Source organism: Nanorana parkeri, unplaced genomic scaffold (genome assembly GCF_000935625.1).
Source record: "Nanorana parkeri isolate BGI_ZX_2015 unplaced genomic scaffold, ASM93562v1 scaffold718, whole genome shotgun sequence".
In the NCBI taxonomy this organism is placed as follows: Eukaryota; Metazoa; Chordata; class Amphibia; order Anura; family Dicroglossidae; genus Nanorana; species Nanorana parkeri.
The window spans coordinates 465642-484325 of NW_017306986.1; the positions used below are offsets into that span (position 1 = coordinate 465642).

The 18684-nt window shown below is 39.7% G+C and overlaps 1 protein-coding gene across 2 annotated transcripts in view; it reads right to left on the bottom strand.

The window, feature by feature from the left end:
- KDM4C (lysine demethylase 4C) overlaps nt 1-18684 on the bottom strand; it is a 279255-nt gene that overhangs the window by 55202 nt on the left and 205369 nt on the right. For both annotated transcript variants that reach the window (XM_018564061.1, XM_018564060.1), the window contains exons 16-17: nt 11006-11061; nt 7584-7692 (exon numbers count right to left, since the gene is read on the bottom strand). In XM_018564061.1, coding sequence (XP_018419563.1) covers nt 7584-7692; nt 11006-11061 — 165 coding nt within the window. The remainder of the gene's footprint in view (nt 1-7583; nt 7693-11005; nt 11062-18684) is intronic.

Genomic DNA, 18684 nt, shown 5'->3' on the forward strand with positions numbered 1-18684 from the left:
ATGCAGCAGAATAGGAAAAAAAATACTTTAACTTTCATTAGTGACATTTTAAAAAAGCAGAAAAGAATCGTATTTGTCATTTAAAAGGAAAAGAAAAATGTGTACATCAGAACAAAGATAATGTGTGCAAATAATAAGATAAATATGGTCACAAGCTAATAACAAACATCCTTCGTGTTTCCTCATATTACTGGCTGTTCGATGCTTTCTATACATTCACTTATTAAGCTTGGTATGTGACCACAATGCACAGCATAATGGTATGTTTTTAATGCTCCTACAAGACTAGCTGAAATGTTGCATAGCAATCAATAAGCCTTTACATCTCTGGCAACGCATGAGAGCTGTGCCATGCATCACTGTCAAGAGTGTCTGTGCTCCTTACTGCAAGGGAAAAAATGATGAGCTTCTGTCATCCTTCTGTAGATTTAACAAAATGAAAAAAAAAAAATGGAGTAACCCAATTTCTTTAACCCATGAGCTACAGGATGAAAGGTATTCAATATATAATGCATATGTGTAAATGTAAGTGAAAAATATCCAAAAGATATATTAAATTATAATTCTTTAAAATGAAAAAAAAATGGTCATCTATTGACTTTTTTCACCCGTTTTCCAGCTAAAACAATGCAGTGAGGCCACTCCATTTTCAGAATTGATGGACCTTTCAAAACCACAATCTGTGGATTTCAAGCTTGCTATTATTTCCCTCTAGGTGCAGCTCTAAGAATGCGTAGGCTTCCAAGCAGAATGGGGTGGCCCTGGCCAAATACTGAAAGGCTTATAGATCAGTCATCATTGTAGTGTAAATCCCCTTTCAAAATAAAGTCTGTCACTCAGAGAACACTTGTGCTTAGAATCGGTTCACTTGTCAAATATAAAATTTAAGGTCGTTGAAAGCTCGGGGGCAGCACCATCTATTCTCAAACTCATTTTCTACCTTTATTTTGACAGAGAAATTAGATTTTCAAATGTAAAAATAATAAGAAGCTTTGCGGACAGTAACAAAAGCTCCTTGTGTACACATTTTGTTAGGACATTGAAATGATTGTCCGCACAGACAAAGTGCGGACATGCTCATGCAGTTAAAGGCTGAATGCAACAACATAACATTTGGTTTATGATGTCTACCTGAAATGTCCCCAAAGTCTATTCACTATTTAATTTAGATAATAACAAGTGTACAGCAAACTATTACTATTTGTCTGTTTTTATTGTAGGTGGTAGCACAATTTGAATATGCCTTTGTTTTAGTTCACATAAGGGATTAAACATTTGTGGTTAGATTAGCATTGTTGAGGAATCTTAAAACAGGAGAGAGATTCCAGGCCCAAATATCCATATTTATTTACAAATGCTCAGCTAATGCTCACAAGAAAGCATTCCTCAACTCTGTAGTACCCAGGACTCTGATCAAAACAATCTACATAATGAATGCCTCTTTTGCATCAAAACAACCCTTGGCGTGCGCACAGGAAGACCCCCTGCAAGGACAACAGATCTTTTCAAATGTTTAGGCCACACCCCCCCCATCCCTCCAACCAGGTAACAAACAATAGGTGGCAGAGGCTTCTCCCAACATCAGCAGCATTTTACAAATACAATACAAAATAACGTATAAAACACATACTCTGTGACAATCCTTTCCAATCCCAAAGAATGAACCCAGAAGTAACCTGCACAAGTTAGAATGCAAGGTCCCCACATAATTCCCCAGAGGAACATCTGCTGGTAAACCTCCCATCACACTTACCCAGCACAATTTTCCCCCATGCCCATAGTCCAAATGTACTTTTGCAATAGGTATACTCTTCTTTATGCCACCAGCAAGTTCAATGATAATTCCTGGGCCTCTCTGAATAGTCTCAGGTCTAACAACACAGGGGGTCCACAATTGTCAGTAAGGATGCACTTTCCTTGAAACTACTGTTCTCCCACCAATCCTTACATGCTGAAGGTGAGATTTTCTTAGTGTGGAGTGGCAGGGTACAAGAGGGTGAACTCCATATACTCCTGGTGGCCTTTATGATGGATTGGGTCCAGGATAATGTCCAAGCGGTGATGTAAGAATCTCTTCATGCCCCGAGTACTGGCCAACCAAATACTGCTGCTGATGAGTGGACAAATTCCATAAACCCCAGAAGGACTGCATGCAGAGCTGGGCTCTACAGGATACCTGAGCAGTGTGGGCGAAAGTCTGTGTCTGGGGGTGATGCCTTAACATGCTGGATAGGCCTTTGATACACACCCTGAGCCTTCGGACGACAATATAATTGTATGTGTCCAAGTTGGTCACAAGCATCGCATCGTTTATGTGCACTCTTTGAAGCTTTTTCGTGGATACGAGTACGACGCAGCTGAATGTAATTTTCCTTTGGGTTGGTAGTGGGAGAGGAACAAAGGGCAATTACTTTCTGAGGGGAACTGACCATAAGGTTTTTTAAAATAAGCTTTAATAGACAAAAGTTAATCTGCCAAACAGGCTGCGGCCTCACCTATGGCTGGCTTCCTTTCTTTAACCCAGTCACGTATCTCTGCAGAGCATTTACTATAAAATTGTTCTTTTAGAAAAGTCTGGAGTATATCATCAACAGTAAAAGCCCCTTCTCCCTCCAGCCATCTGTGACAGGCTAAAATCATCCTGTGGGCATACATTTTAAATTACCCTCTCTCAATATATTGCATGTCTAAACTAGGCACGGGAGGACTCTGGCATTATTGCATACTATGAAAGTAGTATTTCACGTACCTTTTCATAGTCTGTGTCTTTAAGATTTATAGTTCGAAAGGCCTCAGCAGTTATCCTATCAAGCAGTGTGACTAATAGGCAGATCTATTCTTTTTTTGGGACTTCCATTAAGTGGGAAGCTGACACTATCATTAGTTGCCTCATTAAACAATTTAAAGTCATTTCTGTGGGCTTTTGGATGCTGGTACTAAGTTGTCTGCTTTCCAGCTTGAGCCTTCTGCAGTGCAAAATAAGTGCGTTCTCGCTGGCCTGCTCTTCTAATGGTTTCCCGTTCATCATCCAGAGTCCCATTTGGCTAGTATGGCTGTTTCCTCTTCATACCATGCCACCTATTGACTTGTAGATATTTTCCTGGATTCTTAGCAGTTGTTCCTTGAAGCTCTGGTCTGGATCTCTCACTAAATCCCACCACTGTCAACCAGTGTTTAGGGATCACAAAATAGGAGAGAGATTCCAGGCCCAAATATCCATATTTATTTACAAACTCAGCTGATGATCCCCCCAAAAAAATCCTCAACTCCGTAGTTCCCAGTCCCCAATCTACACTGCCTAGAATGCCAATTTTGCATCAACACAGCCCTTGACATGCCCACCAAAAGTCCCCCTGCGAGGGGGACAGATCTTTTCAAATGTTAAGGCCACCCCCCATCTCTCAGCCAGATAAACAATAAGCGGCAGAAGTGTCTCCAAACATCAGCAGCATTTTACAAATACAATACAAAATCATTTATAAAAACACATGCTTTATGACAAGCATCTAACTGGATTTCAAACAGATAGAATGGAAATGCAAAATCACAAAAAAGAAAAAAAATCTCCCCATGGATACAGCAGGTCTGGTTTTCTATATTGTTCTCCGGTTATGGAGGTTTGTACTTGGGGCCTTCATGATCCCCAGACTTAGATGACCTATAACTGCCAACATCCCACTACCAGGCCTCCCCAGCTTTTCCCCAGCTAATGCAAGCTTTCCAGCAGGAACTGTAAAACAGAGTCAAGTCATACTCAAGGTTGGCGTGCACGGCACAGAAAAAAAGTTCTACAGACTTGATGGGGTAAGGATCACTTTTTTTAACCACTTTTTTGGACCCATATGTGGCTTTGTTACAGCAAACAAACAAAAAAGAAAAATTATTGCAGTGAAACAAAAGGCAGCATCACAGAAGGCAAAATAACATCAATTTAATTTAGGTCATACATACTGGTGTACAAAAAGTACTAACTAACAGTCAAACAAAGGATAATAAACTCCTGAATATAAAACAATGGATTGCCGATTTGCTGAGTATTTAAACTATAGCATGTTTATGGGCAGAACAATACATGTCAGTCCAAGGTCTGACTAGCCAAATGGAAGACTAGAAGAGTGTCCGGTGGGCCCTGTTCAAGGTTACCACATGCCCTTGGAGTTCAATTATGCAGGGTTACTAAAGAAATTTTAGCACGGTCTCCTGTGCCTTTCTCAAGATACTTGGTCTCCGCATTGGTAGAGATAATTATGGATTGGAGTGGGAGCCAGGGACACCTAATGTCACATGCAAAAGAGAAACATTGTTTTTACAGGGTGTGCAGAGGATGTGCAGGAAAGAGGTCTATATAGATAAGGATGCATAAAAGGATGTAAAAGAGAGGGGTGTGTACAAAATTTACATATCTGTTTTTTAACATGTTCCACACAGTGAACACTTTTCCTATTAAATATTCTACAGTGACATGTGAGTTGTCTCTTAATAGTGCCCTGTTACATTCACTTATGTAAGCTTTTCATATTCCCAGAACCGAAATATGTCAGCAGTCTTTAATAGTCTTTTGTAACACTACGGGCAGTTATACGTTTAACGGCTGCCATGTTTTGCGAGATTGCTTTCATGATACTTGTGGGCAGTAGTCGCTTAAAGTTGAATAAAAGTTCTCTGACTGGACAAGGGGTGAAGACATCATGATCTGCCTCTTGTCCAATCACAGAACGCCTTGTATTTATAGACACAATTATTTGGTATTTTCTGTATGTTCTCTGGGCCAAGAAAGCAACCCCTTGTGTTTTCATAGCAGTCGAAATGCTGCTCAGCTCAGTACAATTACAGAACCCAGAAGATCTCTGTAAAGCATTGTAGTAGCTCCATAGTAGGATCCCCATGGGCTGCTCAGGTATGACATATGCATACTTACATTGAGCCAATATGGACCAATGTGAGTAGGCATAAAAAAAATTATACAGATATTCCTCGCTTACCGACTTACCTGTTTTGCGACCACTCGCACTTATATTGGACCGCCGATCGACCTCCGACCTTGCGCGTCAGTGCGCCGTATCGCCAGCGGAAGTGGTGTCCTCCGATCTTCACAGCGGGTCCCGGTAGGTATTTTAATTGTCCAATGTACAGTACATCGGCAACGCTATACAGTACTGTACTAATGCAGTACAGTACTGTATAGAGTTCCTCACTTAACGACCAATCCGTTTAACGACCTGGTCGTAGGAACGGAACTGGGTCGTTAAGTGAGGAATACCTGTACTTATAGATTTCAACACTGGGTCTCCCTGCTGGTTATTGCTCTGCAGTAAGATCGGTTTTTGTGGGAGGGACCAGCAAGGTGATGTAGTATCTTCCTGTAAATGTCACAGTACCCAGCCTTGGATCTTCTTTGAAGAGCCCTCCCAAGCAGTTAGAGCGGGCAGCAGCTTAGGTTTTTTTTTTTAAGCGCAGTGATATCTAAATTGAAATCAAGAGCCTGACTCTGACCTGCTTTTCAGTTTCCCCTGCTCACATCAGATTAGCACATGTCTTCCTCTCACAAAACAGGAAAGAGAATTGACCAAAAGAAAATCACATTACATGGCTTTTCCAGATATGTAATAACATACGTCCTTGTAAACATCAGTGCAAGCATTCGTTAAATCTGATTGTCTGTCCTGTCTGTACGCTACGAAAGACGCAGGCTGTTTTTTGAACTTCGGGGTTGGCAGCCTTATTTAAATTCATAATAATGTTCCCCAAGAGGGATTGCTAGCTGTAACTACCTGTGGAGGGCCCAACTTATCTTAGAATCTATAGTCTTCGCAGTTGCCTCAACATATAACCTGGATTGGGGAGGTCAAGCAAAGTGTGCCCAGATGCCCTCCCAGTCGAATTGATGCATCGTTTTCCCTGCTTGTGCGTTGAGATAACCATGTAGATCTTTGAGCCATGATGTATGAGCTATCTTTGAGCCATGACTATATGCCCATATAAGCTCCTGAAGAAGCGGTGGTGACCGTGAAATGCGTAGAGCAAGAGATATGCCCCCCTCCACTGAAACCTGCATAATCGCTACTGACATGGAGTTATAATGCTATTTGTATGATGTATATACAGATAATCAGGTCCAACTACTTGATACATTGAAGGGTTGCATTTCCATGGGAGTCATAGGCTCCTATACATTTGAGCAAGATTAAGCATGTTGATGTTTTTCATTATTATCAGGTGATTTTATGAGAGATTTCTACAAAAAGTATTCTCTTTAATAAACAAATATTTGGCAGATAAAAGGCATATTTAGCTGCTTTGATGGAACTCAAGATTAGGCTAATCTTAGATTTTAAACTGTAGAATTTAATTTTTTTTTCTTAAGGCTCCATAGAAGTACCCCAGAGGTGCTCAGACAGTAAACCACAAACTCTCAAATGTGGCCATTTTCATCCTTTGGTGTACCTGCAGTCTCCAGGAGCTGGGGTTCGTCATTGAATGCTTTCAAATACATGGATAAACCCTGTATGACTACTATTGTTTCACTCTAAGTTAGTGCATGAAGTCTGCAGTTAGCCTTCCCTATCCTGCTCCAACGGCCAAATATGAAAGTTAGCACAATATTTAAGTTTTTGTCTGGGAGGGGTCAGATCATACCTGCACGTGTGCCACTCCATAATATCCAAGGAAGTATTCAATATTTAACTATGGTAAACAGCCAGAAATATCTTAATCTGTCATGTAAATTATTTACTTTTTTCTTCCAAACATTTATTCCATTCATGTTAAGCTAAATTAATTTCCATTTTCTGTTATCAGTAGTGAAAATATCTACTATTATGCCAGTGATGTAGACAGTCCCCTTTTATTCCAAAGGCCCTGTCTAATCCATCTTGTAATACACGTTGATTACTTCTTTTGTTTAGTATGCCCAAATGGTGACTTTTATACTTTCATGTAAACTTTAGGAATGTGTACTTAATTATGTAATGAGCAGCTTCCCTGGCTACTGATGGTTTCTATATGCAATAAAAGCACTAATTCTATGACAAAATGTACTACCTCTCTCGCTAACAGCTTACATACCACATTGTGTGATGCTTATTTGGCGTTATAGAACTGGTGAATCCACGCCTTGAGGGGAACAAAGTGTTGATGCCCCTGATATCTCTTCATTTGTACTTCTATAGTCTATTACCAAAGTCATGTTTTATTAGTTTTTAGATCAGATCTACAATGAAGTTAAGACTTCTATTGAACAGATTGTTTTATTATGTTTGAATTTGTCCTTTTATTAAACAACAATTTATTAATTCTAATAACAATTATATTTTGAAATGTGTCTTTTCCAAAAAAAAAAAAAGAGGATATATTTTAGATCTGTTCCCAGACAAAGTGCATGCTGTGTTGAAAGCGCTAAGGTATTGTGCAAAACATAGCCATTCATCTCTTTTGTTTGATTTATTGAAATTTGCTGATAAAGAAAATGTGAACTATGCATCAGTTTCAGTACAACTAAAAAGGGTTTTCTTTTAAGGGCAGTTAAGTTTAATGTTTTGCATTCAAGTGCACACTTAAGCATGGAGAAATATGAGTATACTCACCAATTTTAACCTTTCAAGAGGAATTCTGCTTATGTCTATCTGTGATCTCTCCATCACATTTTCAAACCTTACTTCTGGCACAGCAATCGCACACATTACATGCGCCCACCTACACAATTTAACAAACAAACATAATTGTAAATGTTTATCCTTGACAGGTTCCAAGAAAAACCCTATAAATGTAAAATTAAACTGGAAACACATCAATACTGCAATTCTTTATTTGGAATAATGCTTGCCTGTGTTTTATCTTTTACTAAAGATGAGCAAAACAAAAAGTAAAACAGGATAGGCTGTATATTTCTGATCTTTCCCATCTAAATACAGTTCTTCAACGTTACAAATATGTGTGTTCAGGTTTGTTTGTTCTGTAAATAATGATGTAATTTCCAAATCCAGGCAACCAGGCCTCATGAACTTTATAATTCTTAACACATAGAGCGACCTTATTTGGAAGGGTTGCAATTTGACAAAAAGGATCAGATTTGTATAATGTGCCCATCTGCAGATTGTTTTACTAATCTTTATCTGTTGATCTGAATCTATGACATAACGTATACCATACATTATATTTGCATCTTTAAATTTTGTATACCATTTCAATGAAATCCAAAATCTTACATACCAGAATGGAATTATGGAGACAATTCACAATCACCTTAGGCTGCCCATAGAATTTAAAGGGAAGTTGGATGAACAGGTGTGTTGCACCAACCGTCAGGGAGCATATCATCCAAGTGGTGCAAAGCAAACCAATAACTGTGCAAGATCGGTTCAGCCAACCCCTCAAGCTTAAGGGGAAAAGTTAAGAGCTGAGCAGCACCAATAGACAATGCCAGCATTGTTTATCTCAGGAAAAAACATAAGCAATCAGAACAGGTTTTCTAAGCCGCCCCCTACTCGACACCTGAGAGCTTCTGGTCAGTGGGTATCTGCCTGCCACTAGACTGTTTGGTCACTGCGATCACACAGAACAGAGCCGATTTCACTGGCTCTGCTACACGTTGTTCAAACTGCACTGTCCAATGGACAGTATGTATAAACTTGCTTACTCATGCGCACGCTAGGGGGCAGGCGTAAGATAGACAAATAAATTAAGTATATTTACGAGAACCCGCTGGGAGTGGTCAGCTGTCCGACCGTTCCATTACAACGGGTGAACGGCAACTGGTTAAAAAACTCTCCAACTGGAACTGATCCTCACGTGGCACAGAATGGGTGGAATATCTGAATACCTTTGAAAACAGTTTAACATTTTCATGAAGTGTAAAAATCAGGTCTTGCTAGACTGAGCCACAACAACCTGCTTAAATGTTATGGGTAAACAACTCACTATAGAGCAAACTATGAAAACATTAATTATTTCCCAAACAGTTTTCTGGGTTTTTGACAAAACTAGGAAGATTGAGTAATCAATAGTTCCTCTGTTTGACTAATGAAGGAAATACGCTGGCGTATGATAAGGTTCCCACAGACAGTGACAAAGGAGTTTCATTAGCTCAGATAAGTGGCAGACATAGCATGTCTCAGTAGAAATGTGTATTTTTTTGTGGCACCCAATTAAATCAGAAAAAAACAATATACATTTACCATTAGAAGCAAGCGTACTATACCTCTATTTTGTATAACAGTAAATTATTTGGACCAGTGTAACAAACTTAAATAAAAACCTTAAATGATATGTATATATAGCTAATGACAGCACAGCTCATTTAAGTTGAAATTGCAGATAACTAACACACGTATGAAAACAACACAAGCGAAAAAAAAATCCAGTGTTTTCAATATGCCATTTCACTACCGTGATTAGAGTGCTAGAAGAAACCTAAAAACGCATCCTGAATAAATCACACCCAAATCCACACAGGAGTTTAGGAAAATAAGCACTTCAGCAACCATGAACTTATAGCAGAAAAAGATCCCTTGACTGTGCTCAATAAACGAATAGCTGTGATCAGTGGATGACAAGCCAATGATTGCAGTCATGAATTAAAACGCGATTCCACCCACTCCCTGCTACAGCAGCATCGGTCAGATTCTCTCTCCCTGCACAGCCGCTTGTTAGAGATGCTCTGTGAGGCTGCAGTCTGCTGGCTCTGAGTCCTCTCTGATTCCTGCTGCCCCCTGCCTGTACCGGTAGAGACAGTGGGCACACAGAGCCAGCAAATTACAGCAGCACAGAAATCTCTGCTGGCTGGTGACGATACAGAGGGAAGGAGAAGCAGATTGAAGAACTAATATAGTGAGTCATCAGTAATATTGACTTGCTGTGTTCATCCATAACTGAATTGATAGTAAACATTGAGTCACATGTTTACTATCAGTTCAGTTTGTGAATGCAACAACAGTCAGGCCAACTGAGGCTAAACGTGGAATGGTGGGCCTGGCAGCAATGTTAATCGTCTCATCTCCACAAGTATATACTTTACTTTCCATCGCTGCTCCACAGAACTGGCATCTTAAGTGAATACACAGTAATTCTGAATAAATAGCATGTGACTATGCCATATGACTGCACTGTCACAAGGGGGGTCACTAGCCCTGTCTAAGTAATGACTCTGGCAACTGGCTTACACAGTACTTTTCTTTGGTTCCCAGAAGTTGAATGGATTGGTTGGGGAGCGAAAGGTAGGTGTCTAGGTCTGCCCTAAAGTGAACCTGTTTCTTTGCCCTGCAGGGGCAAAGTATTTATTCACTTTAAGGAATAGCAGTAAAGCTCCAGGATAGCCTTCCCAATGGAAGATTATTGTTACTACTGTGCTACCCAAACATACATTCCACTACCATGGGCTGGCGGACTTGCTTCTGCTAGCTGATTTCTTTACAGAATTAAGGGTTCACTTTTTATGTATCGATATGATATGGGTTCTGGCAATGGTGAAAATTATACTAAAGGAAACTTAACAGAAGGAAATAGAATATACATTTTTAAATTGCTGCTACAATGAAATATATAATTGTATAATCAGTGTTTAGCAAGTAGCAAAACCAAGTAAAGGTTAAGGGAAGTCTTCTTAAAGCAGAACTCCAGTCAAAAAAAAGGCAAGCATGATTCAACCCACTTACTCTGCGCTTAGGCTGTCATGGGCTGATGCCAGCCTATCACTGGACAGTGAAAGGAGAAGCAGTACAATGATGAGCTCACCTCTCTGTCACTCTGCTATCACCCCTCTTATCAGCATGTTTGTCAGAATAAAAACTGATGGCTTGTTGTGCTGCTTCTTCCTCTCCCTCTTTGAGCTATTCTGTACAGGGACTGGAAGAGGCTGATACCAAGTCAAATTCAGGTTTAAATTGCTTGCTTAAAAAAAAATGTAATGATGTAATATAAGATACAGAAAACCATGCATTTTTGTATTTTACATCTGCCTAGCTTTAAAAAGATACAGTTTACAGCAAACGCTTGTAGGTCTGTTACTTACTTATCATCAGTAGTTTGCTTTAGTGCCCCTCCTCTTAAATTGCAAAGGCAGCATTCCTAAAAGAGAGAGAAAAAAACAAGAATATCCCTAAGTCTGTTTGAAAATCAGCCTTCTACACATTAAAAAAAAAGGCAAACGTAAATCTATAAATCATAAAACCAATTGTCAGTTCCCTTCATTATCTCTACTTGTATAAAATAGTTTTGTAATGGCTCTTTCACAAAACATTTAAAAGAATGACAATACAGAAAAACAGTTTTCAAAAACCCTCAAAATAGAAATGTTCTCTTCTGTTTGACATGCATTTTGACACCGGTTTTGTTTAGAACTTGTAAAATGCAAAAGATTCAAAGAATAACACTTATCAGACAGTAGAAACATTGAAACAATGACAACACTGAACTCAATATAAATCCACCTCTTGATGTATGAATACTCTTTCAAAGTACAATTTGCTATCAATACAGTACTGACACATGCACATCTAGAGTAAGTAATGTCAGTAGGGCACAATCATGTGTTTGTAAGGAAAACTGCACTTCAAGAGAAATATATAGGTTGCCACTGTTGACATTTTTTCCTTTTGGTTGGCTGGCTGTCATGTTAATATCCCTTCTGATCTTACTATCAGTAAGGACAGTAACTTAAAATCTGTACCATGTTGTAATTTTTTTATATGGATTAATAAAATGCTGGACTGAGCCTAGAGGGACCTGTGATGTTAAGCCCTCTCCAGTCATATGGCAGTGCTCAAGCCAAACCATTATCCTGATGCCAAAGCACTGCATCTTGGGAGGAGGTAACATGCACCCCCGACCCCCCCCATTCCTAGAAGCACTGGGTATTTTGTGCCAGGTGCAACAAAAAAAGGAGTAGTAGGGGATCGTTGAAGAGGCATCAGTGGCTTGGGGGAAGGAGGGGCTTCAATGGGCATAGTGACAGTGCCTCTTTAAAGCTTAGGGTCATATCATGTTTTTGAAGTTACTGTATTATTGGGGGAGTTAGGAGGTAAAGTATTATTTTAGGGGTTATGTAAAATTTTAAGACTTTTAGATCAGGGAACTGGTAAACTTTTAGGCCTGGTTCACACCTAGGCGGCATCGTTTTTGCACGCATGGGCTCAGCGTGCAGTTATTTGCACTTAAGAAATATTGAGGTCAATGGACAAACGCAAGTACAAATGCGCAAAAAACACGCACGAAAATGTGCAACATGCTTCTGCTGCGCGTGTTCTGATGTTTCCATTAAAGTCTATGGGGGGAAAACAAGCTTGAACCAGGCCCCAATGTAGCAACAGGTGTTAGGTTAAAGTTACAGTTCAGTGTGGTGAAGTATTTTTCTTTTTCACCGTTTCAGTGTTTCAGTGTTTAACCCAAATTTGAACACTACCAGTACCAATTTTTTACCAACAAAACATTTTGAGGGGAATTTATCAAAACTGGACAAAATGTAAATCAGCTTTTTTTGTTTAGTTTGTTCAGTTAAAATTTGAAAATGAAAGATAGAAGCTGCTTGGTTGCCATTCACAGCTGCTCCAGATTTTATCTGCTCCAGTTTTGATAAATTACCCTCAATGCATCCTGAAAGAGGATGCATATGACAAGACCTAAAATGATGTATGTTATATTAAGTCAAACAGTGCCAGCTTTCCATTATCTAGTTTTAAGATGGCAACATAGAAGGAACTTTAGTCTGCCAAAAGGAATTCAAGCAAAAAAAGGAATGATTACCCTAGAATAGCCTGAGAATACGAAGGGCTTTAGCATATCATTATGTTATGAGCACCTTGGCTTTTTCAAGCAATCGCTTTTCCATATCTTTTGTTTAATCATCGGGACCCATTTATTAAAGAAAGTTCTTTTTTTTTTGCACATCTATTCTTGCATATGGATTACAAAAATATGTTCTTTAACCTCTTTTTTTTCTTCAGAAGTTGGGGAATATTAAGTGGAAATATAGAGAAGATACATGTTAAGCACTGACACTTTGTTACTCAAAAATAGAATTATGATCGCCTGACCTTGAGCAGATCCCGAAGTGAATTCTCTGATATAAAACATAAGATCATCTGCTACCATATTTCAGGCGTATGCCGGATACCCATTGTGTTGTACAGCTGCTGCATAGTCTGCTCTCAGAATAATAAGAGAACCAAGATCAAGCTATAACTTGAAACATTACCTAAAGGATGAGGAAAAGCAGCATACCCATATTTCAAATCTATCGATTGCAAAAGAGATGCCACAATTATTTAGGGAAAGAGATGAGGAAAAAAAAAAAAATGGTAAACAACAAGATGTTGATGCTAAAATGAACAGACTATTCATATACATGATAGCCTTGAATATAAAGACCTACAATTAATATAAATTACCTTAATTACCTCTGCAGTACATGCAGCACTTGTAAGTGGCTTCAAGGTTAGCGTGTCTACTAGTTAGTAAATGATCCATACAATAGAGGTGGGATTCCCACTATCACTATGCCCACTAGCCTGAAAACAACTTGCAAACGTCACAACATCTTTTTAATGACCAGAACAATCTAGCAGCTTGAAGATATCAAAATGGTAGAAACATTTTTATAAGACCCCCAGAAGTCCATGTAGTGAAGAACCCAGCTGCTGTATACAATAACAACTGACATCTTATGTCAGGTGATCTATCAAATTACACACAATGGTTTGTACAGTCTACCCAGGAAAAATGATGGCCATTGAAAAACACTGGAGAAGTGAAAGGCCAGAAAAAAGATAGATTGCGAAGAACTCTGTCAAATAGTACATCAGAAACTAAGAGTAAACATAAATAAACTGCTGAAAAACACAAAAAAACCCAACTGGGAATTTAATGATACTCAATTAGGATAAAGAAAAGCATAAAAAGCTCATAAAAGACACATACTGTATATGAATGAACGGCTGGTATAGAATTATCCACAGAAAAAGAAGAATGTTATCCCTGTACTCTTTATAAGATTTTATCAGCCTTAGATCTTTATGGTGGGTGATGTGCTCTATTAAAGTTTGCACATAAGCATCCACGCATCTGATATACTGGTATTACTGGTGCTTTTCTGGATATTCATTGTATTATTGCTAGGGTTCTTAAATATTTTAAGACAGTGGTGGTACTCCTATTACACCTTGGAAATTCATGCCTCTGGAAGGAAGATGCACATTACACCCAGACAACTCCATTGTTTTTAAGCTGGATAGTTTTTCGTTATAGAACACTATATAACAGCGTTCTCCTACTCTGCATAATCATTTGTACCTCAGCATCTTCACGTCCTATACACAGTGTAAAGAACGTGATGACTGAGAGGTCCTTAGGTCGCTGCAGTGGAGGGGGAGTGAGGCACAAGTGACCAGTCTACGAAAAACAAGCCGGCTCTGCAGTTCAGGTGAGTATAACTTTTTTTTTAAACCTAGACAAAAAGGAGCACTTAACCCTCGCAGTGCGGGGGTAGCTCCACAGCAAGTTCTGCTCTAACTCCTCTTACTTGAAACAGGAAACAACAAAACACAGATTAAAAACTCCCTGCAAGGAAGAGCTCTAAATAGGTATAAGAAAACCAGACACATACAAAACAAAAACCATAAGGAAAAAAAGGAAACGTGCTTTTAAGGAAGATTCTCAAGGATGCAGTTACTAGTAAAAACTCATCTGACATTCCCTATTCATCTTCCATTACAGCAATTTGAAAGGATAAGAGAGAAATATAATAGGGTGGGTCAACCCCTGAAGAGGCCAACTCCAGCCAAATGTTTTTTTTGTTTTTTTTCAGGTCATTACCTGTCCCTTTCATAACCAGAAAAAGAATGAGGGGAATGGTTGTAACTCAAACAGGAACACAGACAGTAATAATAATCTGACAGAAATGCCAGCCTTTCCCCATTTTACTGAAAATAAGGGTATTGCTGTTTCTGTGTTCCCACTGAAGAGATCTCCCATCACTTCCTGTTCCGACAGGATGTAGAAAATAAATGTTTCCAAAGGGGACAGATGCGAATAGGAACGTGACACTTGATCCCTCTTGTGTTGTTAAGAAAGTAGCTCTATCCAACACTTAAAAGGCTGGTCATTATACAATGTTCCTACAAAGTGTGAGGGGCTACCTAAATAATCAATTCAATTTGCATCCAATCAAATAGGCCATTCCACTCTATAGTGGATGGTAAATCTAAAGTAGATTGTATGCAAAAATCTGAAGAGGACTTGAAATCTGACCCTGGATGGAAAGGGTAGTTGATACTGTAGTGACTAATAAAGGGAGACAGGGAGACATGATAAAAGAGGTAAGTGTAATGTATAACAACACTAAAGCTAGCCACACACCTTTAGATTCTTAGAAATCACTTGATTGCCTCATCCACGCTGAACAGCATGGATGAAGGAATCTCTGCTTCTGTCTACTGTATTTAGTGTTGACTGGGAAAAAAAAGACTTGTTGAGCTGGGTGGTATTGAGATGGCAGCAAACTGTTCCAGTTTTTGCAGCTTTGGTAAGAATCAGCCGCAATTCGAGAATGTATGACCAGCCTAACACTTCTAGACACCTTTAAAGCCAAGAGTTTTTATTTTTATTAAAAGTTAAAATATTACTGCTTATGAATGCGTACTACCATTAAAAATTTAAAATACCCCAGAGGCAAACTGAGGATTTAAAGACAGGCATAAAGAGGTTTTCCGGTACTTCTCTTGATTAACCCTGAGCATGAAGTACCTGTTTGGTTTATGACAGATATACATAATTCCATTGTATATAGCCATCCACACCAGGGGGTCAACCTAAAGTACCTGTGTAACCTAATAAACAATTAGCCATCTCGATGTTGGGTACAGAGAAGCACCTGTTATTTAACGGTCACTGAATCACTGCTGTCAAAGTCTGAAGCACCTACAATGCAAAGATATACTAAACTATAGCTCGGTACATTAGCCATAAAAAGGACCAAAGCACCTGTCTAACGTAAAGCAGAACTCCAACTTTGATTATAAAATGAAGGTTGCATCTGTAAATATCTTCTTATCCGAGTCCTGCTGTTCCTTTTCCTCATGTCACCAGCCTGTCTATAATCTTTAAATAAACAATGCTTCCGGCTGCAGACGAGTGCCCTGATTCAAGCTGTGTGACCGAGTTAAAAATGAGCTGGTGCTGTGTCCAACATTTTACCTATAATCAGCCCATAGGACGGTTATGATTTGTTTTGGCCAACCTACTGTTTAATCCTCTTTATTACGTTGCCCATTAAGTCACACTGCACTGGGATTTTTTTCTCATACAGTAGTCTCCTTTTGATTCTTCCTCATACACCATTACTGTTGTAGATGTCTTTCAACAATCTTACCATGATCCATTAACATCCATATGCTGTCATTGTTATTGCTTTAAACAACTTTGAATGTTATATAAACACGTTATATAATCAAGTGATGTCACAGGTGGGCATGTTAAGGGGCGGTTATATGGGTGGTCTCACAACTGTTTGTGGTCACATTATTGCCCTGATGAAGGGACCCAGTCTGGCCCCGAAACGTTGGTAGTAAGTTATATGTGTCGACTGGTCCGATTAAATGGACGTTTATTATCTGAAAATATATACATTGAGTGCTGGTGATTCCTGTTTTCTACTGATTACTGGGGCCTTCTGGCCAGTAGGGAGCAATAAGGATCACCAAAATACCCTCTGTTTGGATCTGCGAAGGAGGTGAGGAAAGAGTTCCAGAGTAGGGAAGGCACAGGCCAGGCTGAACTGATCCCACAGAGTCACCAAGGCATCCATGGCCAAGGCTTGGGGATCCCTAGTCCTGGTGTCAAACCCGTCCAGTTTGTTGGAGAACCTGTATGCTAGAAGGTCCATGTCTGGCATCCCCCACCCGTGAAAAAAGGGCTCAGAACACCTCTGGATGAAGGGACCACTCTCCAGATGCTGATAACTGAGGTAGTCCATCTTCCAGTTTTCCATTCATGTGCACTGTGGACAGGGCTGGAATGTGAAGTTCCTCCTAGGCTAAAATACGACCCTCTGAGTTGTGTGGCTTCTGGTGTCTCCCTGATGGTTGATGTAAGCCATGGCCATGGCGTTGTTCAACTCCTGGTCGAAAAGCAAGAGCAACAAATTGGAAATGCTGGGTTCCCACAGTAAAACACAGGTAGTAATTGAGGTGGAAAAAAGGGACCTGTGAATATGCATCCTTCATGTCTGCCAAGACTAGGAAATCGCCTGGGTGAGGGGAGGCAAAGACAAAGCAGGTGGATTCCATATGAAACTTCTGCACCCGCAGGAACCAGTTGAGAATCTGCAGGTCTAGGATAGGGCAACCCCCTGCCCCTTTGATTCTGGGGGTGGTAAACAGCTTGGGGGGAAAAAAAACCTGGAACATTTCTGCCTCTGGAAGTGAGACTATGACCCCCTGAGAGAGAAGCTGACTTAGGACAGGAAAGACATCAGTCGTGCTGTGAGAAAATTTGGGTAAATTGAATAGCAGGAAACAAGGAGATGCAGGGATCGAAACTCCAGTTTCTAGTCTTGGGTTAGGCCACTGTGAACCCAAGCTTCAGAAATTTCCCTCACCTCACCAAGAAGGCCAAATGACCCCACCACCACCCCATAGTAGCGGCCTGTAATTGTGAAGAGGGCTTGTTCCTGGATTTAGCAGGTTTGGAGGACCATCATCCTGCTTGAGCTCTGGAAAGGAAAAAAAAGCAACTTTATCCCCTTTCACTAAAAATCACATCAACATGCAGCTCTGCATGTGGATATGAAATCATCTTACATTTATTAGTTAAACAAACATTTTTTGCTTTTACTTACAATTACTCATGGGAACTTTGGGGTCCGCAAAGACAGACCAAGGGTCCCTAGCCATAGCTTTGGACCATACAGACAGAGTCTGACATACTGCCATAGAGGCAACAACAGGTTGCACAGCCAGGCCTGCAAGGGCAAACAGGGCCCTAAAAAGGGCTTCTAATCTCATGTGGTCCTTGAAACTGGCATGCCCTTAACAGGGATCAAAATGTCTTGTTCAAAACAGAACATTTTCTAGGGAAGCTATAGGATATTGGTAGGCAAATAACTTCTCAGGGTGATCCTAGTCATCAATACAGGCTGTAATAGTGAGTGTTTTGAAAAACCTTTTGTAGCTTTAGGCATTTTCAAGGACCCCAAATTCATGCAAGCAGATGCGAGTATAAATTTACATCATCTGAATTTAAGAATCTTCCAGAACAAAATGTATTCATGAGACCATAACGGAAATTACAATGAGCTTCCAAGAACCCCATCAGAACTGTTTTCTCTTTATAATGCTATGCACTGCGGGAAAGATGGTTCTGCATTTATATTGAGAATATATATATATATATATACACATACATATATATATATTAGGGTTGCACAGATACCAAGTACAGTACTCGGTACAAGTACATGTACCGATACTTTTGAGCTCCAAGACTACACTAGAGAAAAATTCAAAAATTAGGAGGCACCTGTCATTTGTAAGGAGCACACGGAGCTCCTGGGATTTGTACATCTCTGTTTTAATGTAACTCTACCGAGAGCTGCTACTGAACTCCCTTTGATCTCCTGTCACAGAGCCGCACAGCGGATCTCGGGACCGAACACGGCAGTCACAGATGCTGATGCAAGTGATCGAGCGTCTATAGAGA